This window comes from Nannobrachium achirus (assembly GCF_963921795.1).
Source record: "Nannobrachium achirus genome assembly, chromosome: 21".
NCBI classification, from domain to species: Eukaryota; Metazoa; Chordata; class Actinopteri; order Myctophiformes; family Myctophidae; genus Nannobrachium; species Nannobrachium achirus.
Window position 1 is genome coordinate 1626329 of NC_137828.1, and position 26651 is coordinate 1652979.

The following is a 26651-nucleotide window of genomic DNA, read 5'->3' on the forward strand; positions in this document are numbered from 1 at the left end:
CACAGGGATACAATATCAGTACGATAGCAATACATTGATACATTAGCTTGAATCAGCAGACATAAATGGTAAATGGTGCATTTATATAGCGCTTTTATCCAAGGCGCTTTACATAGATTGTGCATTACATTCACCCATTCACACACACATTCATACACCGGTGGCGGAGGAAACCATGCAAGGCACCAACCTGCTCACCGGGAGCAATGTGGGGTTCAGAGTCTTGCCCAAGGACTCTTCGACATTAACTCAGGGGGAGCCCGGATTCCAACTGGGAACCCTTCGTGAACCCTTCGTGCTCTAATAACGGTTTCTCTAACCCTGAGCTATGACGCCCACGACATAAAATCATAAGTATTTAAGCCTATGGCAGACTCTGATCAACAGGTGGAGGCTGGGGTGGAGGAGGCAGCTAAGCAGCAGTGGATCCAAAGCAGAGCTATGGAGAATGAGGAGTCTCTCTTACTGAGCGTGAACTCTGATTGGATTATGAAAGAGTGATGTAATGACCAGCAGATCAGATCAGAGTGAGGAATAGGATGTGAGCCACACTCTTGTGTCCTTCATAAACTAGTCTTGTGTGGCCAGACTGTTGCCTCCTACCAGTGTTGCCAGATGGGAAATGTTGAATTATCGTACCGGAGGCTCAGAATTATGGTATTTGACATGAAACTATCGTACACAGCCAAAAAAGAGAAATCACTCGCGTAAAAACGTAATTTCACAAAAAAAATATCGTCTTTAGTGTAAGAAACGACCTTGTTTGAGACTCCTGCGTGACAAAAACGCATCAGATATGCTGCGTGGAGGCAGGAAACTTCCTGGAGCTTACACAAATAAAAGCCTGAAACTGGTCTGGAAAGATGCAACCGGTGTTTTTAATGCCTCCAAGTACAGATCTATAGGGTAAGATTGACTGATTTCCTGGCTTATTTTGAGAAGCCAAACCAGATCCCAGATCAGCAGCCAGGGAAAATAGTGAATTCACGCTCTTTTTGGTGATGTGCCGAAATTATCGTACATTTGGGCATTTTTGGAAGTATTGATCGTACATCGTACAGAGGGTCAAATTATCGTACAAATACGATAATTATCGTACATCTGGCAACACTGCCTCCTACAATGTTTAAATGCTTCGTCATAGAGTCTGGGAGATAGAAGTTGTGATCATGAGTATCAGACATGAGAAGTGATAGAGCGGATGTGAAGCCTCCTGCCCACTTCGTCTCATGTTTACAGTGTGCATAATTATACTAACACAAACCAAAATCTTCTAAGCATTTTTAGCTTGCTGCTTGTCCAGGTAGCTCAGTCGGTAGAGCTCTCGCCTTTGGACCGCAAGGTTATGGGTTCGATCCCGGGCAACGCCAACTCAGGGTATGAGTAGCACGGCTTGGGTGAGGAAAGTCGTGGGGTTTAGTACTGGGAGCTGACGGTAGGTGTGGCGCTCCACCTCAGCAGTCCATCTCCCAGGGGTCTAGCACATTGTAACGGGGACAGACTCCCGCGTGTTACCGGCTGATACCGACAATAAGCCACTCCCGTACTACTTTGCTTAGCAGCAAATTAAAATGTAAAATATATTTTAAAATAAGAACAAATGTGAATGGAAATGCCGGCTTCCGTTACTGGGTTTTTAGGAGCTGTAGTTCCAGACTCTATATAGCATTCAAAGATAGTGGAATAGTTGTCTGGCTACTCTCTGCGAGACTCTGCATAAACTAACACTAAAGCTTGATTTAGTGGATCAGAGTCTGAGATCTGGATTAGAGACAACAACACAACAACCAGAGGAGACTCAAGCTGCTTAGAGTTTACAGATTAATACAGATTATCTGGACAGGTTAGATGGACAACTATTTAATGAGTCAGTGTTGATCTCACTGATTAAAAACTATAGAATAGAATAGAATAGAATAGAATAGAATAGAATAGCAAGGTAGAATATCTTTTATCACTGACGAACACTAAATAAAAACAAAGCTATGATAACGAAAACTATGACTACCGTAATTGCTGGACTATAAACCGCACCTGAATATAAGCCGCATTTACGGAATGTCTGTCTGCATGCTGACATCACTGATACTAAACAGAGTCACCACCATGACAGCCACATGCTAACACTGACATCACTGATACTAAACAGAGTCACCACCATGGTGACAGCCACATGCTAACACTGACATCACTGACTGACATCGGTCAGTCCGCCGTCTGTCTACAGTACTATGACATCATAGTGCTGAAGGAACGCCATATATGGGCATAAACGGGTGAAACAGAGCCCACATTTCTGACATCACTGATACCGCCGCCTGCCACCATGGTAACAGCCGCATGCTGAAACCACGCCCACATCATTTGAGATGACTGACATCACTAAAACGTCTGGGTTCTCCAACATTACTGAATTAATGTCCAGACTTGTGTTGCAGTGCAGCCACACTTGCAATGTCCCATAATGCTTGCTGAATAATCCCACCTTCCAAAGATGTGTGGTGGAATTCAGATCAATCAATAATCATGAGAAACAGAGGAGACAAGACAATTATATTAGGTGGTCAAGTTTATGTAACATGATATCATGTTACATAAACTGGTTCAAGTACAATTCAAGTACAATTAACACTCTGGACAGACAGTGGTAAAAGAGTTCTGCCAAGAAGAATGGTCAGACACTAGAGTTATACTGTGGCTTCAAGGCCTCTGGAACAAGCTGTACCATAACAAGATAGGCTTTACCAAAACAATAGTTACTGAGGCCTACTGAAGGCCTCTCTACTCCTAACTATCAAGTATGTATCATCATAAAGACCTAGATATTAATATAATCAATGAACACATGATCTACTCTACTCCTAACTATCAAGTATGTATCATCATACAGACCTAGATATTAATATAATCAATGAATACATGATCTACTCTACTCCTAACTATCAAGTATGTATCATCATACAGACCTAGATATTAATATAATCAATGAACACATGATCTACTCTACTCCTAACTATCAAGTATGTATCATCATACAGACCTAGATATTAAAATAATCAATGAACACATGATCTACTCTACTCCTAACTATCAAGTATGTATCATCATACAGACCTAGATATTAAAATAATCAATGAACACATGATCTACTCTACTCCTAACTATCAAGTATGTATCATCATACAGACCTAGATATTAAAATAATTAATGAATACATGATCTACTCTACTCCTAACTATCAAGTATGTATCATCATACAGACCTAGATATTAAAATAATAAATGAATACATGATCTACTCTACTCCTAACTATCAAGTATGTATCATCATACAGACCTAGATATTAAAATAATCAATGAACACATGATCTACTCTACTCCTAACTATCAATGTATCATCATACAGACCTAGATATTAAAATAATAAATGAATACATGATCTACTCTAACGTCACACATAATCAATCATGATCAAATCTAATCTACTGCAGATGCCTTGTAATTAGGGTGACCAGACGTCCTGTTTTCAAGCTGTGTGTCCCAGTGTCCCACAAATATCTCTAAAACACTATTATGTCCCGCTTTTCAACAACTACAAAATTGTCCTGGTTTTTGCCAAACTTAAAATAACAGTAGCTGTTTTCAGAGGTTGCATAGACATTCATCATGTTCTTTTCATAAAAAACATGCTCACATAACCAATCAGAAAACATGAACAAATACACCGTGTCTGAATTCAACGCTGAGGCTGTTTGTCAATCACTGCCTGCCTGTATGCAACCGTGTGGTGTGTGCGCGTGTGCACGAACGTTAGAGAAAGGGCACACACGTGCGCGGTAACGTGCGCATTGCTTTGAGGGTTCCACTTTTAGGCAACAGTGGTTCACGTCCCGGTTTGAGCGGCTGAAAATATGGTCACCCTACTTGTAATGAATTACCTTGAGGTGAGCAGTTCTTGTCCTTGGCTCGGGGCTCTGTGGAGGAGGGACGGTGGTCTCTGGTCCCCTGCCTGTGGTCTGTGCTCTAAGGATGGAAGCATAGTCGTTAAAACACTCACAATAATCCTATCATAGATATTTAATTTATCGTGAAATCATCCGTCATGCACTGGGATCAATTCACCTTTTATTTGTTGAGCTGCATATTTAGACATGTTTTGTGTGGGTCTGCACTAATGGGTTGTGTTGGTAGTATGAGTATTATTGCTGTGTGTATGACATGGCGGTGAATACTTGTGTTGCACTGAATAACATTGACTATTATGAACACTTTTGTTTGACACTGCATTGTTAAATTGTGCTTTAAAATGACCATTTCAACCAGATCTTATTTCATTGTTGTTTGGGACACAATCAACACAACAGTTATTCTTTGTGTTCAATCTTGTGTTTGATATGTTAGTATTTCAGCATGCTCTAATGCATCATATGATGTATTTTGCATCTTAAATGGGGGTACGTACAGGGGGTACAGGAGAATGGGAATATGTATTTTCCTGTTATGGGTAATAACAAAACATTGACAGTCTGTGTGTGAAGCTGCTCATTTGTAAATTGTTAAACCAAATGACATCAATACCTTGACTAGTACAACTGTTATTGAATAGAAAGCTACGTTTATGTGTCATTATGCTGTTTTATTTTGAACATATTGGCATTGGGACTGGACTTTTGATGTACATTATCCAAGCAAAATGCTGGGGAGGCCAAGGCTTCAGAAATCAGTATAAGGGGGAACTGCAACCAACAAAGTTTGAGAACCACAAAAAAGCAAAAAAAAAAAAAAAAAAAAATATATATATATATATATATATATATATAATTGACAGCTCATTCTTATGACTTATTCTTATGACTTATGACCTATCTAGCCAAGCTGTATAAACCATGAAGAAATAATGTTTATTTAAAAAAAAAAGAGACTTTGGTGAACAATGTTGAATAGTGACTTTGATATTCTAATATTCGGTGAATGCCCTATAATGAACAATCCAAAACTGTTCTAACCTTGCTCCCCTGCTTCCCTCTGCTCTCCAGGGGGTCCCTGCTCCCCTGCTTCCCCCTGCTCTCCAGGGGGTCCCTGCTCCCCTCCTTCATCCTGTTCTCCAGGCTCTTCAGAAGCTCCTCTCTGGTGGTCCAGAGGTCTGGTCTGCTCCTGGTCATCTTCTCTCTGCTGCTCCTCAGCCTGGTCAGGATGGAGGTGAGATCCTTACCTCTCAGTCCTCTCTGACCCTAAAGACACAGAGGGTTCTGTTAGATGGATGTATTGGACTGACAAATATTTCCCTATCGATACGATATACGATATTAACGTACACGTTTCATATCTCTGCTGTCGGGCCGAAACCTCCCAACTCCAAAATGTTCATTTTGGGGGAAAATTATCTCAAGTGGAGTTAGGAGGTTTTGACCGAAGGGCTTTTTACTACTTTTCATTGGTTCAATATTATTTTAACCAACACACAGACGTAAAGGGTGTTCAAAAAACAAACAAAAAATTAGTTAAGAGGTTTTGGTCAGACAGTGATGATATTCAAGCATTATTCCAAAAACAGCATAATAATACTGAAATAATACTAAAACTCAATATCACTCTTGATTTTAAGTGCTATGTAAGTACTATAACAAGTGTTGTTATACCACACCTGTTATTTTGTGTAGAAAAAGGCGAAGGCAACAATATTGCCCAGGACGATGAATCGCAATACCGTTGCCTTTTGCGATACTGACACCTCGATAACGATATATTGTGCAGCATTAGTTCCAACTGGTTCTCTACAGCAGTGCTTCTCAACCTTTTCAAGCCGCAAAGCCCAAAATACTGGGGACCCCCCCACCCTGCACTAAGAGTTGAGGCATTACATTTTGTATAATTTTGTCGTTCACTTAGATCAGCCAACACAGGGATGCTGACCGAACCCTCGCTAAAAACTCCAGGGCAAAAATCCACTCATCCGAGACAGTTTGCCCTCCTGGCCCCCAAGCTGTGGAATAAACTCCCTGTCGCACTTAGAACAACAGACTCACTCACTACCTTTCGCCGTGGACTGAAGACTCACCTTTTCAGACTCCACCTAAACCCTTAGCACTACAGTAAAATCAATGACCATACATGAAGCTAGTTAACATTTGTTTGTTAGGTTTCTTTAGAACTTGATTATATTGTGTTTTTCTCTAGATAGATATCCATTTACATTGTTATATTGCTGTTAATGTACTGACCTATTATCTTGTTTATTATTGTGATGTTGTATCTGCTTATTGTAAGTCGCTTTGGATTAAAAGCGTCTGCTAAATGCCTAAACTGTAAACTGTAAACTGTAAACTGTATAACACAGTTCTATTGTGAAAATAGCAGATCTATGTAGATCTGCTATTTTCACAATTTCTACCTCTGATATTTGATAATATGGCCGATGTTTAATTTGTCATTTTAGAGGTATTACAAAGTCCTTAAATTGTCACTTTAGAAATGTGCAGATACCCTCTATACAATTAAACCAGTAAGACTCCCTAATCGGGAGATAAGCGACCGTCACGTCGCATACACACACTTTAGAAGGCAATGGTAGCCAATCAGGAGGGAATATGGGAAATGGGACAGATCCATGTTGATGACATGACTGTAGAGATACTGTGTGAGTTACTACAGGAGTGGAGGTTGTGGTTTGGCAGCCAAGGAGTGTGTGTGCAAAGTTTGGCATGGATAGGGCCAACGATGCCAGAGATATGAGTAGGGCAAAGGTTTCCCCCTAAGATACAGTTTAATGTCATAAGAGAGAGAATAACTGTTAATTACAGTCAAACACTGTAAGTAACCCTGTTTGCATTGGATTCTTTCTTTTCTTTTTTACCACAAGGACCCCCAGTTCATTATCATATCATCTCCGTACCACAGGGACCCCCAGCTCCTCCAGCTTGTCGTTCAGAGCTTGCTCCAGCACCGGTCGCAGCTCCTTCCTGATGTTGGGGTTCTTCCTCAGGGTGCTGACCGTGACCCCGTTGACCCCACGTCTCCTCTCTGACCGCGGCTCTGCTCTCTTCTTCAGCACAGGAACCTCAGAGAGACTGGAGTCTGGAGGGAACCAATCATAGACACACACACAAGACTGATGAAACTGATATTATCCTAGATAAAGTACTATGTTCTATCCGTCTGTCTTTCAATGTTATATGAGATACTTAAAGTGTGGTTCCTGTGGAAATAAGCCTCGGCTTTCTAGGAGATCCTTTTAGTTGACCTTGTACCAGTGATTTGTACTGTCAGGAAACTGTACCTTTTTTCTATTGCAAACTTCTAATAAATTCTTCAATCAATCAATAGAAACACACACGCACACGCACACACACACACACACACACACACACACACACACACACACACACACACACACACACACACACACACGTCACACTAAAGACATGCTACATAATCTGAGCTCAGGAGCTTAAAGGACAACTCTGTTCTTTTAGAAAAGGGTTCATATTTTAGATTGTAATTAGAGAAATAAAAGATGAGTGTTAAAATGTTTTCATTTACTGCTTTCTATTGTTTTAGCCATTTTAATTACGTTGATTTCAGTGCATTGGGGGCATGCGTACAAGTGGCTGAATGTGTCTTTTTAGACACAATAAGCCCGTTCCCAAGATGCACCGCAGTCTTTCATGGTCAGATGTGACTTATGGGGGCTGGTAGTGTTACTGTAAATAGGAATAAAGAAATCACCGGCTTATTGTGTCTAAAAAGACATATTTAGTCACTTGTACGCATGACCACACCCACTGAAATCAAAATACTAAAACCATAGGAAGCAGTGAATGAAAACATTTTAACACTCATCTTTTCTTTTCTCTGATTACAATCTTTCGCTTAAAGTAAATAAAAGATTGCCTGATGAAGGTCTAAATGTGACCGAAACGTTGTAATTCCCTATTAAATCCCTTTTTGCATTTGAAGACCGTGTGCGTGGAGTTTTTTGTTATTCTAATTACAATCTAAAATATGAATCCTTGTTGTAAAAAAAATTAAAAAATAAAACAACAACAAAGTTGTCCTTTAGTGTTTACAAAGAGAAGCACATCCACATGCATAGTGAACATACACACCAGAACCTGCAGCATCGATACATTTTGCAACGCAGAAACCAACTATCTCTGTTTTCACAACTTATTGATTTTCTTTAATAAATCAGTGCTATTGAACACCCTCTGTGTGTGGGTTTTACACATATTGAACCAATGAAAAGCGACCAACAGTTTGGTAAATAGTACATGCTGCAGGTTCAACAGCACAGTTGAGGAGGGACAGGTTCAGATGAGGAGGGACATGATGATTCTTTTAGGGACAGTTGATGTGAGTCTTAAGCCTCTATCAGAGTCCAGGGTGAAGAGCTATCACCTCACTGTGGTGTTGTTTTTAGAAAACTACACCGCGGTGAGGTGATAGCTCTTCACCCTGGACTCTGATAGATGCTTGAGCAACCACATGGTGTGGGAGCATCACTGACTGCCAACAGGGACAGAGATCCTCTTAAAACACAGCTTCTCAAACTAGGGATGCCGTCGTTTGTGGTCGTGCATTGGCACCAAAAAAGAAAAGAGTAATTTTGGGTGCTTTTCCTCCTCAGAGAGCAAAAGGGTCCCACAAGTACATGGACCACGGGTCCATTGTGGTATCCATCTGCACCTTTGCAGACTTACATTTATATTGCGTTTTATATTACGATGCAACGTTACAGAGCGGATAGATCATTCTCACAGACAGACAACCAGACCAGTTACCAACAGCTGCCGTGATGGGAGAAAAACACTCTAAAATGTCCCTAAAAAAACGAGGTATAGTGATATGTCATCATGCACAAAGCAGCATGTCTTAGACTTAGAACTACAGTGATGTGTCCATCATGCAGACAGCATGTCTTAGAACAACATGCATCCATCATACAGAGCATCAGAACCACAGTGATGTGTCCATCATGCACAGAGCATGCAGACAGCATGCTGTCCAGAGCGTTACCTCTGTCCTCGTCAGAGCGCTCTGCTATTGGCTCCAGCTGAGGAGCAGAGGGGACGGGCTCCTCTGATTGGACGGGAAAGGGAGGGGTCAAAGGTGAGGTGAGGGGTGGAGGGGTCAGACAGTTATAGGAGTTCTGAGGGGGAGGGTCAGTTTGACATGAACTTTTAGATGAAGGTTTAGATGAAGTATTAAAGGAGTAGTTCACCCCCAAAATGACTTTTTTTCTATTGATTAGTCACGCCATGGAGACTAGAGTTAAATGATATATATATATTTTTTTTTCCATTCCTATAATTTGATTGAACCCTGAGTATCCGGAATCAATGGGGGTAAATTTATTGTTATCACTTTTTTGTATTAGGAATGCGACAAAAAACTAAAAAATATTATTGAACTCTAGTCTCCATGGCGTGACTAATCAATAGAAAAAAAAGTCATTTTGGGGGTGATTTAATGACTGAGCAGTTTAGATGACCAGTGAAGATGATTTCTGGCAGAAACCTCTTATTTTACCTCCATATTCCATATTTTATATTTAACGGCCCTAATCAGAGCACATGAGTGGAGTTCCAGGGGGCTGTTGTAACGCCCCCCCCCCCCCCCCCGCTCCATTATTCACATTGATTTGCCCATCTCTCGCTCCGTTCCACAACCGTTCCGCCTACTGCGGTAACGTGAGCCTCAATGGACAGCTAGCCTATGTTGCAAACAACGCCATCTAAGTTTCCTTTTTATGAAGGCGTTGTCTTTTTTAATAAGACGGACAAACCCTGATAGAACTTAACTGACACAAGGTATTTAGAAACATACTTGTGTGGATGACACAGACATTTTGGAGTGATATCCTGACCAGGGAAATGCGCTGTGTGTCTGCTTGGCTCTACGTGGTGCTGTGTGCAGTGTGTGCACTGTGTGTCAGTGTGCGTGCACTGTGTGTGCACTGTGTGTGCACTGTGTGTCAGTGTGTGTGCACTGTGTGTGCACTGTGTGTCAGTGTGTCAGTGTGTGTGCACTGTGTGTGCACTAGGGCTTCAACATTCCTCAAAATATTACATTAGAATATTGGTCTTAGAAATTGGCCCGAATATCGAATATATTCGAATATTAAAAAATAAATAAAAATAATAATAATAATAAAAAATAAAAAATAAAGTTTTTTGTCTCTATTAAATATCATCAATATTGCCCATGGTCTTCAGTTTCAAAGAGATTTATTTATAAAGCTGATGAAAATTGTTTTACACAAAAAAGTAAATGCGATTAAGCTATAAAACTATTAAAAGCAAGCAAAGTAAAGTAAATAGCCACTGTAAGTTCTCTGTTACCATTATCAAAATAGATGGGTGTGTTGCCAAATCTTGTGAGAGGAATAAGCAACCAGGTCTATGAAAACAAGCCCAAAATAAGTGAATATAGGCCACATGATTACTTTAAACCTATACATTGGCTATTTGAAAACAGCTGGTCTGATCTACAAGCTCACAATCACAACCACCATTATATACAAGCAACTTTACAACAAAAAAGAAACAAGCCCAACATGGCTTATAAATATCAGACTTGGCAACACTGCAGAGACATACGTTCCTCCACTCGCAGTCAGTCAGTCAGTCAGTCAGCCGCTGTCTGGCTAGGCTACTAGATCGAGGCTATGTTGCAAATGCATGCTGGTGTAAGATCAATGAGGAGAAATCTACAAGCTAAGCTGTGCCAACTTCACGGAGGTGCTAAGCTGTGGTCACCCTGCTATCTGCAACAGTTTGTAACTCAGAGCCACAGCCAGAGGGTGAAGCTATCAAGCTGAAGCTAACGTTAGCAGCTTCTCATAACAACGTGTGCTGAGATCTCAAGAGAGACCGGCCAGAGTTATGTTTCGTAGTACTACAATGGATGGCCGGAGTTATGTTTCGTAGTACCTCCGTGGATGGCCGGAGTTATGTTTAGGTAGTACTACCGTGCATGGCCGGATCTTTTTTTTTTTATAATAATTTGAATATTAATTTTTATGATCGAATATGCATTTTTCCCCCATATTCGACGAATATCCGATATTCGAATATTAATGTTGAAGCCCTAGTGTGCACTGTGTGTCAGTGTGTCAGTGTGTGTGCACTGTGTGTGCACTGTGTGTCAGTGTGTGTGCACTGTGTGTGCACTGTGTCCGTGTGTGTGCACTGTGTGTCAGTGTGTGTGCACTGTGTGTCAGTGTGTGTGCACTGTGTCCGTGTGTGTGCAATGTGTGTGCACTGTGTCAGTGTGTGTGCACTGTGTGTCAGTGTGTGTGAGGAGCATGCTCAGACATGTGGTGTGCGGTCCCAACAGGATCAGAGGAAAAACCTCGCTCCGAGTTGCTCTGTCCCATTGTACAACTCACTCGCTCACCCTCGATTCATAATAGGCCCGCTCCCACTCCACTCAGCTCATCATCATAACTACAGCGTCACACAAAAACAACATCAATAACAGCAGATCTACAAGCTTGAAACGTGGCACAAAGTGGCACATTTCAAGCTTGTAGATCTGGAACTTTTGATGTTTTTTAAATTTAAATGCTGAAATGTAACAGTTTTGGACATGAGGTTTTCACCTGACAGGCGATAAGTTGTTCTTATTGTACAGCAACATATTTGGATTATTAGATTATTTTAGTGTGGTCAAAATGAGTGTTCTTGTGAAGCCTCCATGCAGATAAATACACACTGTACTCGTTTGAGGTGCTTGAGGATGGGTGGATATGAAGCAAGAGGAGGATATGATTATTACATTATAGACTCACCCAGGACAACTCTCTTTGCTTTAGGTTCCGGTGCAGGAGCTGTGAGGATCACTAGGAACACAGAGGAGATGAAGGACGGATTAGGACAGTTTTACCCCAACTGGGGACCCCCAAATAACCACATTTGAACTGGGAACCCCCCCAAAAATAACCACATTTGAACTGGTGACTCCCAAAATAACCACATTTGAACTGGTGACTCCCAAAATAACCATTTTTGAACTGGTGATTCCCAAATAACCATATTTGAACTGGAGACCGCCCTAAAATAATCATCATATAAAACATCTTGTGTACCACTGATCCATCCTACCTGGAGGAGTCTTGGCTGACTTGGCAGGAGGAGGATTGGAGGAAATCTTCTTCATCTGAAAGAGGAACAGAACACAACGGTCATCATGTTATGTTGGTCTCCTCATCTCTGCTTTATGAAGCTTCTGTTGTCAGCTTAACTCATACTCTGCGATCCCCGTCGAAACCGGGGATTTCCCGCTGTACCTCTCTGCGATGCCCGTCGTTCCCGGAAATTTAATTAGCTTTAATCATTATGAAACGATTAAAAGTATGATCGCTGTATATATCCGTTTCGGAGACTTTAGGCCCGCCCCCTAACTGTATCCAGTCGTATTTCCCGTTTGGACTGGATCTAGCTTTCCGTATCCGGTCTGAGCCTGGGCCATAGTCCCGCCTCCATTGGTTTACATTGTAACAGAAGAGGAAGCTACTCTGCGATGGAAAGTTCGTTTTTCAATCCGATTTTTGCGTTTGGAAACTTTGATCCAGTCTCTACACACCTGGATTATGATCCCCGCACATATCGTGCGTTTTGTGCGCGAACGTGTCCACGTGTTACCATAGCGCACAGCTGGCTTTTTTCAATGTTTTTTCATGTAAACACTGGCGGATAAGCAGGGATACAGCCTGGCAACGGATATGTCTATTTCAATGGGGGTTTTTTTATTCGAAAGCTGTCACCGAGTCTACACGTCTACTAGATGAGTCGTGCACAGATTGTGCACGATGCGTGCGCGTGCCCACGTTAAAAGGTAAGGACAATTTGGCAGCTGCTTACTACAGCTATGTTTAAAATGGCAGCAAAATTGTTAAAGGACAACTTTGTTTTTTTACAACAAGGGTTCATATTTAAGATTGTAATTAGAGAAAAGAAAAAGTGAGTGTTAAAATGTTTTCATTTGCTTCGTTCTATTGTTTTATCACGTTTACCGTGCTAAAATGTGGGGCATGCGTACGCATGGGGGCATGCGTACAAGTGGCTTAATATGTCTTTTTAGACACAATAAGTCAGCAGTTTCTTTATTGCTATTTACAGTAACACTTCTAGCCTCCATAAGTCACATCCAACCATGAAAGGTTGCGTTGTATCTTGGGAATGGGCTTATTCTGTGTAAAATGACATATTTAGCCACTTGTACGCATGCCCCCAAACACTGAAATAAGAATCTCTAAAACAATAGAAAGCAGTAAATGAAATCAATTTAACACTCATCTTTTATATTCTTTAATTACAATCTAAAATATGAACCCTTGTTGTAAAAAACTAAAGTTGTCCTTTAAGGCCTGGACACACCAAGGTGTTGTTGGGTGACTGGAAGCGTCTGTGGCCGATAATAACAGAGCAGTGAAGTCATGACGTCACTCGCTCATCCCCGTTCTCTATGGAGAATAACATTGGGTCATCCTAATATCATCTCATAAAGCATTGTGGTACAAAAATAAACAAACGGTCATTGTGATATTGTCGAGGAGGAGGCTCTGTATGGTTTATGATAGTCAGTCACTCATATTTGATAAAGTCTGTTTCTGGTGAAAATGTAACTAATTGGGCGACAGTAACATTAGTGTTTTCTCACCATCAGTTGATTCTTCATATCCATATGAGTCAAACCGCTGAGATCATTTGTTTATGTTTGAAACACAGTTCTTATGTGACACCATATGAAAACAGTCTATGGGAATGGGAAGAAAAGAGAGTTGTCTGGAGTCTGTGCAGTAAGTGTGTTTGGAGCAACCCAGTGCTACAGTAAGTGTTATGGTATGCTATGCTATCCCAATGTATGAATGAATGGAACATTGTAAGCACTTTGAGTTCGCAACTTGCTTAGAAAAGCGCTATAAAAATGCAATCCATTATTATTATGGGTTCTGATGGTGGAGTCTGTGAGTCTTCAGTCCACGGTGGAAGCTATGGAGTGAGTCTGTCGTTCTAAGTCGGGGGCCAGGAGGGAGAAGAGTCTAGATGGTTGTCCTGGGGTTTTTAGCGAGGGTTCTGTCAGCATCCCTGTGTTGGCTGATCTGAGTGAACGGGTGGGGATGTAGGGGTTGATCAGGTTTTGGAGGTATGGAGGAGCCGTACTTTTGGCTGCTTTGAAAAGCCAGCATAAGTGTTTTGTGTTCTGTGTGAGCTTTTACCAGCTGATCGTCACCTGTACTGCAGACTGGCAGTTAGGCTGCTCCAACACATTAAGCCAGTTTTTCTGCATGGTCACACTTTTCATGTCCCAAGAATCCATGGTCACACCAACATAATACGGGGGTGTAAATACCCTCACTGTTGGGAAGAAACCCTGTATAAGCCCTGCTTCATCATACAAGGCTGTCGCACAACAGTAGTGAAAACAGCCGATCTATCTCTCGCAGTGCGAGGCGTTGTGTGCTTGTAGATCGGCTGTTTTCACTAGTTTAAATCATTTTTAAAATGATAAATACAATACTGGCTTTCAAGCAGTTTCAAGGGGCACACTTGACTCTTCTCAGGGGCACACCAAAGGTCCCCAGGACCAGTGGTTGAGAAACACAGCATTAAGAGATAAGGGTTCATGCTGAGAGCAGCAGATCAGGTGTCCACTGCTGAGTCCACTTTATTCCTTCACTTTGTTTTTAGTGTTTAGTGTTACAGGAGACCAGCTCAGTCTGAGCTGTAGAACCAGTAAAGCCCCTATCAGAGTCTGCGGTGAAGAGCCTACCACCGCAAATTTATAATCCACCTAAAGTGAGAAAACAAGTGAAGGCCATCATAGTCAGTCACGGTGAAGTCCTATCACTGTGACTGACTGGTCAAGATCGACCAATCAGTGAACGGGGTGATGGGCCGATCTTTCTGATAGTAAAAACAGAGAGATGTGTCGGGGTTTGCGGTGGAAAGCTCTTCACCGCGGGTAATGACGTAATGTTGTAGTTTAATGACTTAAAAAAACTACACCGTGGTGGATAGCTTATCACCGCGGTGCCTACTATGATAGAGGCTTAAGACTACCTAAATCGGGAGATAAGTGACTGTCAGGTCACATACACAAACTTTAGAAGGCAATGGTAGCCAATCAGGAGGGAATGTGGGAAATGGGACAGATCCATGTTGATGACATGACTGTAGAGATACTGTGTACCGCTTTGTGTGATTTTAGGACAAAACATATTTAGCTTGCTGAGTAGCAGAAATTATATTTTTTTCATTGTTTCCATTACAGGCCGTTCAGGAGGTGTCGTTCCAGACTCTATATAACATTCAGAGATTGTTCTCTGGCTACGCGAGACTAGTCCATTACAAACACCATGAGAGTTGTACAGGAAATGGAGAGAGAGTGTTTCCTGTCTGTACAGGATGTGACAGTGACATTTACAGTATCAACATGCTAATACAGGACTTCCTGAATGATGGGAGGAGCTTCCTCTTTACTTCCTCTACACTCACTGTGTGTGTGTGTGTGTGTGTGTGTGTGTGTGTGTGTGTGTGTGCGCGTGTGCGCGTGCGTGCGTGCGTGCGTGCGTGCGTGCGTGCGTGCGTGCGTGGGCTAACCTGTTCTCTCTGGTCAGTAATGGTACAGTCCTTCTCTCTCAGTGTGTGTGTGTGTTAGTGCACTGACCTCAGTAATGGTACAGTCCTTCTCTCTCAGTGTGTGTGTGTGTTAGTGCACTGACCTCAGTAATGGTACAGTGTGTGTGTGCGTGCACTGACCTCAGTAATGGTACAGTGTGTGTGTGCGTGCACTGACCTCAGTAATGGTACAGTGTGTGTGTGTGTGTGTGTGTGTGTGTGTGTGTGTGTGTGTGTGCGTGCGTGCACTGACCTCAGTAATGGTACAGTGTGTGTGTGTGTGTGTGTGTGTGTGTGTGTGTGTGTGTGTGTGTGTGTGTGCACTAACCTCAGTAATGGTACATTCCTTCTCTCTCAGTGTGTGTGTGTGTATGTGCACTAACCTCAGTAATGGTACAGTCCTTCTCTCTCAGTGTGTGTGTGTGTGCGTGCACTGACCTCAGTAATGGTACAGTGTGTGTGTGTGTGTGCACTAACCTCAGTGATGGTACAGTGTGTGTGTGTGTGCGTGTGTGTGTGTGTGTGTGTGCGTGCACTAACCTCAGTGATGGTACAGTGTGTGCGTGTGTGCACTAACCTCAGTAATGGTACAGTGTGTGTGTGTGTGTGTGTGTGCGTGCACTAACCTCAGTAATGGTACAGTCCTTCTCTCTCAGTGTGTGTGTGTGTGCGTGCACTAACCTCAGTGATGGTACATTCCTTCTCTCTCAGTGTGTGTGTGTGTGTGTGTGTGTGCGTGCACTAACCTCAGTAATGGTACAGTCCTTCTCTCTCAGTGTGTGTGTGTGTGCGTGCACTGACCTCAGTAATGGTACAGTGTGTGTGTGTGTGTGTGTGTGCGTGCACTAACCTCAGTAATGGTACATTCCTTCTCCTTCAGTCTTCTCTCCAACTCTTTGATCTTCAGGCTGCGTTTCTGCTGCTCTGACATCACAGCCTGCAGACGACTCATCTCATCCCACCACTGGGGAGGACATTACCAAGGTTACTTCATCTCATCCCACCACTGAGGAGGACATTACCATGGTTACTTCATCTCATCCCACCACTGAGGAGGACATTACCATGGTTACTTCATCTCATCCCACCACTGAGGAGGACATTACCATGGTTACTTCATCTCATCCCACCACTGGGGAGGACAGGATATTTACAATGTAGGCCTATATCCAATGCTCATGTAGGCTACTTTTATCTAGAGTGATTTATCAGCAAGGACAGCAATCTTGTGAAATAAAATGTCGCCAACCAATCATCAAGGACAATGATACACAAACAAAAGAATAAGAATAAGAAGCATGAGGTAATGCAATAAAAGCATATCAATATTAATCTAGGAGGATCATATACAGTAGATAAACCAATAACCCATCATCAGTCTAACAGTAGAATAACCACAAAACATTACTTTTTTAAATGTGTGAAAAGAGGGTCCTGCTAAATGCAGTTAATTTGGGATGAGGCGGCATTTTCTAACACATTTATTTCCCCAGAGTTTTCCAAAGTACAACAAACTCAGGATGGAGGGCAGACATTGAAGGCCGCGCTTCAATTTACTGAAGATTTTACATTTTTGAATGTGTTTTCCTATTGGGCTCTGAGTGGACAGAGACACATGTAGGAGCTATAGCTCCTGTTCCAGGAGCACCACCCAAACATCTATAATGTGTATATTGAAACTACACACACTGTAGGATTTACTGCTTGTAGATCGGCTATTTTCAGCAAAGAGGATTGGTGTAGGGGGAAAAGAGCAGATCAAGTACTAGTTGTCTAGCTATTGATGATTTAAGTGGCTTAACTGTATAAAAACACACATTAACAAGAATCCAACACAACCCAACACAAGACTTTGTGTCTATCTCTGAAAACCTTTATGGAAACATCTCTATGCCAGCACTGTGCTCACACCACTAGGTATAATTAATTAATACTAATAAACTCATAGGTACCTGGCTCTTCTCTGATTCATGCTGATCTTCCATTTCCTGGATCCTTGACTCCCATTTCCTGTCCTGAAAAAAAGGAATATTGATTGGGTGTTAATTAGACTCCGCTCAAACATCTGTTGGTGATCAGTTGAGTTGTACTAATTAAAACCAGTAAGACTCCCTAATCGGGAGATAAGCCACCGTCAGGTCGCATACACAAACTTTAGAAGGCAATTGGGCCATTTGTCGCCCATGAAATATTTTTCGTGCAAAACAAATGCTTGCAATGGATTCAGCATCATAAAAAACCCTAGTTTGACCCCTCACATGCTACTTAAAGCAGATTTTTTTATTATATTTTTTCCTGTATAGTAAAGTTAAAGGGCCTACACCATGCTTTTAAAACTATATTTTTTGTATAAATATATGCTCAAAATTGAGTCTTAGACAGGTGTTAACCCTCAACAAACACTCTGACCATTCTTTTTGTTTGTTCTAGCTCTACTATAATGAGGCTCTCCAGCTGCAATACCAAAACGGCCTCTGTTTGCTCAGGGGCGCATCTAGTGGGGTTTTTCCACCCCTCCCCCCTCCCCTCCTCTTCACTCCTCCCCGGACCCCACGTTGACAACAAATAATGTTAACTCATTGAATGCCCTTTTCAAGATGGCCGCCAAGTACCAGGATGCCACGTTCCTAAATTTCTAGTGCACGGATCAATTTTTTGTGCACGGATCGTGCACGCCCATGCACCATATATGCACCATATGTGTAGTACTTTTTAACAGCTTTCAAACAAAAAAATCCGCTTGGAAATCCGTTCAGGCATTCATGAGATAGAAGCCTTCAAAGTCAGACAAAACAAACACTGCCACGTTCCTAAATTTCTAGTGCACGGATACATTTTTAGTGCACGTTAGTGCATGGATCGTGCACGCCCATGCACCATATATGCACCATATGTGTAGTACTTTTTAACAGCTTTCAAACAAAAAAATCTGCTTGGAAATCCGTTCAGGCATTCATGAGATACAAGCCTTCAAAGTCAGACAAAACAAACATTTTGCCATTTTGAAAGATGTGTTTGTTATGGGGCTAAACATGCAATTTCGCGATTGCGATCATGCCTAATATATTTTAGGCATTTTTGGAATTTTTTTTATAAAAAAAAGATTTTGAAAAAAAAAAAAAAAAACTTTTTTTTTTTTTTTTTTTTTCAAAATGGCTGCCAACTCGGGAAACTCGGGCTGTGGCAGCCTGGGAGTACTGTAATAACTCGGGAAACTCGGGCCTTGGCAGTCAATGAGTTAATATTGGGCCAATACAAAAATAGGATAATGTTGCAGCTCTGATTATAGCCTACTGTAGGCCTATGTTGTATGTTATAGGCCTACTGTCAAATGACACAGGGCGACCGTTGCTAGACCAGACATTACTGAAAGTTAATCTACATTAGACAATCAACCCCACCTGCATTGTATTTATGTATTAAAAAAAAAGTAAAAAAAAAAGAAAAAAGAAATGTTTTGAAAAAAAATGTTTGAGAAAAAAAAGAAAAGTTTTTTGAAAAAAAAAAATGTTTTTTTGAAAAAAAGTTTTTTGAAAAAAAAAAGTTTTTTGAAAAAAAAAAAAGTTTTTGAAAAAAAAAAGTTTTTGAAAAGGTTTTTTGAAAAAAAAAAGTTTTGAAAAAAAAAATTTAAATGTTTTGGAAAAAAACATTTTTTGAAAAAAAGACTGAAAAAAACGGGAATCCGTGTGACGTCACACGGATCAACTCTCAGAACAGCACTGTTCTGAGAACCCGTGGAAAGCTTTTCATCTCTGTCTTCCCAAAACCAGAGAAAGACACAATGGTCAGAAATAGGACTTTGTGAGGATAGAAGGTGCCAGTGGGACCCCAAAAAAAGGTTTTAAAATAGAAAAAGTGAAAATTCATGGTGTAGGTCCTTTAATGGGACACAAACACAAATCATTGTTTTTATGAGGTTTCCCCCAGGAGTTGAATTTCAACCTTTTAGTACATATTATTACACACCTTTAGAAACACATTGGTGAAGACATTTCTTGGTAATGATTTACTTCGCAGATTTTCTTATGTTCCCCTTACCTGCTCCTTTTCAGTTGTACTAATTAAAATAAAATAAAATCACCTGTTCATTTTCAGAGTCGTGTTGGGTCTTGATCTCCTGCATCCTCAACTCCCACTTCCTGTCCTGGAACAAGGAGAATAAAAGAGTATTATTATTTTATTTTGTACTCGCAACCTAATAAAAACACAATAAGTGTTTTTCATGGGACGATCACGCTATGAACAGTGAACGTGAACAAATCATTTGAATGAATCATTACCGTAAACAAAATGATTCGCTCATTGAAATGAACGGGATCGCCCACCACTAATTAACACACACGCTGGCTATCACGCCTATAGACGTGATAACTGGTTACCGTGGTAACCGATATTGAAACGAAAAAAACTAAATTTCCCATGATTCCTAGCGGAAATAGTAATAATACTATTTCCACGGACTTACGAAGTTCCAGCTCCCAAAGCTTTGTTTTTGCTTTTCCCATATCGCCTGTTTGGTCAAAACAGTTCTTCTCCGTGTGAAAGCAAAGACTTTGAGCAGCTGTGAACAGGAGCCGCCGCGCGCACAACGGACACGCATCCACGGAGCCACCAGGTAAATATCAGGTAAATACAATAGGAACAAATCACTGACCTGTTCCTTCAGCTGCTGCTCCAGCTTCAGGATAGCATGAGACTGTAGCCCTCTGTCCACATCCTGTAGGAACAAACACGTTAAAGACATGAGGATAGCATGACTCTGTAGCCCTCTGTCCACTTCCTGTAGGAACAAACACATACTGTATGAAGTGAAAGAGAGATTACACATTCGCCCCAGACCCAAACTAGTGAAAATAGCAGATCTACAAGCTCTCAACGTGCCGAAGTGACGCGTTGTGAGATTGTAGATCTGCTGTTTTCATTGGTTTGGGGTTTTTTCCAATCTGACTAGTCATAGTCAAAGAAAAGGGAAAAACGGCACCCTCTCTGTTTTGTTCCACTGTTCTTGAGACATGAGGGTTTTTCTAGGGTGGTGAAAAGGTTACTTCAGAGGTTGAGAAAGACTCAAGGTTGAAACATCAAAACATGGTTGTACAAAATGCCAAAACCGTGGTCCAGAGTCTATACTAAATGTTAACACTTATGTTGCAATGATTTTTTCTCTTCAATGTCTCGCGTTGCCATGGTTACCATAGACTTCCATGTAATTGTGCAAGTGTGTAAAAAGTGCACGCCCATGCCTAGATGATGCACCACGTGTGTAGATGCTGTTCACAGCTTTCAAACAAAAAAATCCGCTTGGAAATCCGTTCAGGCATTCATGATTTATCAGCCATTATGTTTTCTTCAGATGTAAACAAACATGGCTGCCATGTTTGAAAGAATGGGTTGGTATGGGGGTTAAACATGCAATTTCGCGATCGCGATCATGCCTAATACATTTCTGGAGGTCCAAAATTTTTTTTTTTTTTTTTCAAAAACGGCCCAAACTCGGGAAACTCGGGGTTGGCACAGCACTAGTACCAATACAAACTCGGGAAACTCGGGGTTGGCACCATATGTGTTAATCACCAGAGACCATTGCATGCTGGCTTGTGCTGGACAAAATTCTTTTTTTTTGCCATGGACATACAGGACAAAATGAAGACAATAACATTAGCAGAAACACATGAAGAAAAAGCCCTGAAAGATCATAACAGCTCTGTACAAATGGAACCAAATGGATGATCCCCATTTGTACACTCTCTACTACTGGACTATGCCATACTGTTGTAGCAAATCAGTGTCACACGTGACGCACCCTAGTAATTCATTTTCAATGAGAGGCGGCAGATTATTTTGGGCCACGTGGAGAAATTGAGGAGCAGAGAAGCGAGCCATTAAACTTTTGCGCGTGTGCTCGTTCGTGCGTGAGCTCGCAGGCAGCAAGAGCTGGTGTTTGGTCATCTTTGTGAATACCGCCAGGCGTTTACTCGCAGAGCCAATGTGTCTGTGTCTCCACCGCGGTGCGATCCCCGCTGATCCAAGAGAGGAACGCCCGTGGTAATACTAGTCCCCCGTCTGAAAGGTGCCATACTCTGAAGAAAACTTCACAATCAGTTATTGGATCGTATGATCCAAATATTATATCTGTGTATCAAACTGAAAATCTAAAATGTGGGCAGACATTTTAGGAGGATGACCCCTGTCAAGTATACATGCATCGGTTAACACCGTCTAAAATCTACAGTACACTTACAGTTAATTAAAAAGTCTGAGGGTTTCAGTTCCATGGACGGTTCAAAGAGAAATAAAATCTCACAAGTGAAAAACTAAATCTGTGAGGCCAAAATTATATGTGGGAAAGAGAGCACTACTGTACCTCTCTGCGTCCATCTCTGCTGTCTCTACTCTCCTCTCTCCTCCTTTATATACTGTATATAGTTATTATATAGTTATGATATAGTTATGATATAGTTATACTGTAGTTATTACAGTAAACATTACTGTACCTCTCTGCGTCCATCTCTGCTCTCCCTACTCTCCTCTCTCCTCCTCTATGTATATAGTTATTATATAGTTATTATATACTGTAGTTATTACAGTAAACAGTACTGTACCTCTCTGCGTCCATCTCTGGTGTCCCTACTCTCCTCTCTCCTCCTCTATGTATATAGTTATTATATAGTTATTATATAGTTATTATATAGTTATTATATACTGTAGTTATTACAGTAAACAGTACTGTACCTCTCTGCGTCCATCTCTGGTGTCCCTACAGTCCTCTCTCCTCTATGTATATAGTTATTATATACTGTAGTTATTACAGTAAACAGTACTGTACCTCTCTGCGTCCATCTCTGGTGTCTCTACTCTCCTCTCTCCTCCAGGCAGCCTCCAGAGCCTTCAGATGGTCCAGTTCTTTCTGCAGCTCGTTGTATTTACTCTGTTGTTCCTTCTCCTGAGGAAACAACACAACACAACACAACAGTATTTACTCTGCTGCTCCTTCTCCTGAGGACACAACACAACACAACAGTATTTACTCTGCTGCTCCTTTTCCTGGGGACACAACACAACACAACACAACAGTATTTACTCTGTTGTTCCTTCTCCTGAGGACACAACACAACACAACAGTATTTACTCTGCTGCTCCTTTTCCTGGGGACACAACACAACACAACAGTATTTACTCTGCTGCTCCTTTTCCTGGGGACACAACACAACACAACAGTATTTACTCTGTTGTTCCTTCTCTTGAGGAAACAACACAACACAACACAACAGTATTTACTCTGCTGTTCCTTCTCCTGAGGACACAACACAACACAACAGTATTTACTCTGCTGCTCCTTCTCCTGAGGAAACAACACAACACAACAGTATTTACTCTGTTGTTCCTTCTCCTGAGGAAACAACACAACACAACAGTATTTACTCTGTTGTTCCTTCTCCTGAGGACACAACACAACACAACAGTATTTACTCTGCTGCTCCTTCTCCTGAGGACACAACACAACACAACAGTATTTACTCTGTTGTTCCTTCTCCTGAGGACACAACACAACACAACAGTATTTACTCTGCTGCTCCTTCTCCTGAGGAAACAACACAACACAACAGTATTTACTCTGCTGTTCCTTCTCCTGAGGACACAACACAACACAACAGTATTTACTCTGCTGCTCCTTCTCCTGAGGAAACAACACAACACAACAGTATTTACTCTGTTGTTCCTTCTCCTGAGGAAACAACACAACACAACAGTATTTACTCTGTTGTTCCTTCTCCTGAGGACACAACACAACACAACAGTATTTACTCTGCTGCTCCTTCTCCTGAGGACACAACACAACACAACAGTATTTACTCTGTTGTTCCTTCTCCTGAGGAAACAACACAACACAACACAACAGTATTTACTCTGTTGTTCCTTCTCCTGAGGAAACAACACAACACAACACCAGACCTGCCAACCCTGGCAAATTTTTTTGAGTACTCATGCGCGGGCACAAAGTGCCCGCGCGGCGCCCGCAGCGCCCGCGCAGCGCCCGCGTTGCAATTTTTGTTGTTTTCCTGCACAAAACAGCGTATATTTTGGGGGGTTCCATGCACCTTTTTGGGTGGGACCTTTACAGTTATGTAACAAAATTTCACACCAGAAATGTAGCACATTGCATGTCTTGACTTACACTAATAGGAGGAGGCAAGATGTTAGAACAACCTTTTAAATAAAAATGCCATTTGGTCAGGAGAAAAAGTAGGCTAGTATTACCAGGCAATACAGTAATGTTGCTTTGGCAATATTGTTGACAAATCTTTAATAAAATATACTAACTGCACTTGCTCAGAGTTAGTTAACAATAGACTAGCAAAACAGTCTCACCAGTGACTTAATGAATGAACATACATCAACATAATCATGTTATTCAAATAGCAAAATAGCTTTACATTGTCAGGTAGGCTATTTACCTTTAAATATTTACCTGTGTCTTTGTTAAACATTGTTCATTGAGCAGCCTAAATAAAACCACCTTTCTGTGCATGATTTGCATTAAGTTGAAAGTATTCAACTCATGTAGGTTTCTATTCCATCCATTAATTGATATATAGGCCTACATTGTGTATAGATCACATACAGCCTAGTCTGTATATTCATTCATATAGGCTGTAGGCTACTCATTGTTGATACTGATAGACCATTAATGTCATTCATATATTCACAGGTGATAAATGTGTTCACTGTTAATGTTTTTGACAATACACATAGGCCTAATTCATTCATTCATTCATACTCGATGGGTCACACGTTTTGACATTTTCCGACTGGTTGCTCGCTGCAAAACCGTCGTATGACGAAGTATAACTCCAGGCGGACCGGAGCAGCTCGTTGTTTCGTTTCACCAGCGTCGCCAGATAGGGTTAGGTTAGGCATAGTACAAGATTTCACCAATTCTCACCATCGTGGCTGCTATGACATGTGAATTCACCTCAGAGGAGGGTTTTAAAAGTTTATTACCTGTTAGACTCGTTGGCAGCACTACAGGGCGAACAGTCGCTGTGCATCGACTCGCGCAACACCACGGCCCTTCTCCGTATCATCTTCTTTATACATTAATCTGATTAATATCGCCGTTATGTATCCGATCGATAACTCGTCTGCGTCGCTGTGAGATGCGTGCATGCTGAACTAAACCAAAACCTTCTTCTATAACTCTATTACCAAAACAAACAGTCCGCCAATCATTCGCCCCATTCACACACCATTCATGTGGTGCCTGGGAGGAACTACACGGCATGGAGCAAAGATGTTTGCCTCACTTTACCATCACCCGATAATGCGTAGCCGTTAGAGGAGTTTGCGTACCTGCGTACAGAGACTAAAAATGCGTGCTTACTACGCAAAATGCGTATGGGTTGGCAGGTCTGCAACACAACAGTATTTACTCTGTTGTTCCTTCTCCTGAGGAAACAACACAACACAACACAACAGTATTTACTCTGTTGTTCCTTCTCCTGAGGACACAACACAACACAACAGTATTTACTCTGTTGTTCCTTCTCCTGAGGAAACAACACAACACAACAGTATTTACTCTGTTGTTCCTTCTCCTGAGGAAACAACACAACACAACAGTATTTACTCTGTTGTTCCTTCTCCTGAGGAAACAACACAACAGTATTTACTCTGATGCTCCTTCTCCTGAGGACACAACACAACACAACAGTATTTACTCTGTTGTTCCTTCTCCTGAGGAAACAACACAACACAACAGTATTTACTCTGTTGTTCCTTCTCCTGAGGAAACAACACAACACAACAGTATTTACTCTGTTGTTCCTTCTCCTGAGGAAACAACACAACACAACAGTATTTACTCTGTTGTTCCTTCTCCTGAGGAAACAACACAACAGTATTTACTCTGATGCTCCTTCTCCTGAGGACACAACACAACACAACAGTATTTACTCTGTTGTTCCTTCTCCTGAGGAAACAACACAACACAACAGTATTTACTCTGTTGTTCCTTCTCCTGAGGAAACAACACAACACAACAGTATTTACTCTGTTGTTCCTTCTCCTGAGGAAACAACACAACACAACAGTATTTACTCTGTTGTTCCTTCTCCTGAGGAAACAACACAACACAACAGTATTTACTCTGATGCTCCTTCTCCTGAGGACACAACACAACACAACAGTATTTACTCTGTTGTTCCTTCTCCTGGGGACACAACACAACACAACAGTATTTACTCTGTTGTTCCTTCTCCTGAGGACACAACACAACACAACAGTATTTACTCTGTTGTTCCTTCTCCTGAGGAAACAACACAACACAACACAACAGTATTTACTCTGCTGTTCCTTCTCCTGGGGACATTAAACACAATGAAGCCAATTAGACCTGAACGCAAATCTGTGTCACTTTGAACCACTTTAACCATTATTGTATGCTTTAACCAGGCCTGGAATTTTGTCATTTTAGGGGCAAGGCCACTTGGCCTTTGGTGTTTCCATTTTTTGAGGGCACAAAAGCCAAATGCCAGGGCAGTAAGGCCATAAAATAAAACAAGATTTTAGTCCATTAAAATAATCTGTTAAATTTAAGGGTTAAGGACGATAACCTAATCTGCAGTGAAATAGATACATTATGGTATTTACAATCTGATAAGCCCTGCACCAAAAGTCACTGCATTGGTTTAAAGATGGGGACTCTGGGGAGTTAAGATTTCTGAATCTCAAAAAAAAAAAAAAACATGAAAAGAAAGGGACGGAGTAGAAAGTACAGTCAGCTGGGGCATCAAGGCCACTGTGGTCTCAGGTCATGCCATTGGTTGGAGGGGCACACGGCCAAACTGAGGGGCAACGGCGGCCATGGCCTTCATGGCCTCCCTGAAATTCCTGCCCTGGCTTTAACTATAAAAAAATAGCAGATATACAAGCTCACAGTGCGGCACCGAGTGCTGCGCTGTGAGCTTGTAGATCTGCTTTTTTTTTTTTTTTCGCGAACATGTGTGCAAGTCTTTGAATATGTTTGACCCGA

At 41.5% G+C, this 26651-nt stretch overlaps 1 protein-coding gene across 1 annotated transcript in view; it reads right to left on the reverse strand.

The window, feature by feature from the left end:
- dzip1 (DAZ interacting zinc finger protein 1) overlaps positions 1-26651 on the reverse strand; it is a gene marked incomplete at both ends in the record, with an annotated part of 54312 nt that overhangs the window by 8140 nt on the left and 19521 nt on the right. Inside the window, 20 exons of the mRNA XM_080752381.1 lie at positions 3938-4022; positions 5006-5230; positions 6892-7073; positions 8943-9077; positions 11791-11841; positions 12104-12158; positions 16473-16586; positions 17575-17637; positions 19704-19766; positions 20277-20339; positions 22446-22562; positions 22648-22663; positions 22797-22812; positions 22946-22961; positions 23090-23105; positions 23282-23297; positions 23426-23441; positions 25291-25306; positions 25526-25541; positions 25766-25829. Of these exons, the coding sequence (XP_080608507.1) occupies positions 3938-4022; positions 5006-5230; positions 6892-7073; positions 8943-9077; positions 11791-11841; positions 12104-12158; positions 16473-16586; positions 17575-17637; positions 19704-19766; positions 20277-20339; positions 22446-22562; positions 22648-22663; positions 22797-22812; positions 22946-22961; positions 23090-23105; positions 23282-23297; positions 23426-23441; positions 25291-25306; positions 25526-25541; positions 25766-25829 (1345 nt within the window). The remainder of the gene's footprint in view (positions 1-3937; positions 4023-5005; positions 5231-6891; positions 7074-8942; positions 9078-11790; positions 11842-12103; positions 12159-16472; positions 16587-17574; positions 17638-19703; positions 19767-20276; positions 20340-22445; positions 22563-22647; positions 22664-22796; positions 22813-22945; positions 22962-23089; positions 23106-23281; positions 23298-23425; positions 23442-25290; positions 25307-25525; positions 25542-25765; positions 25830-26651) is intronic.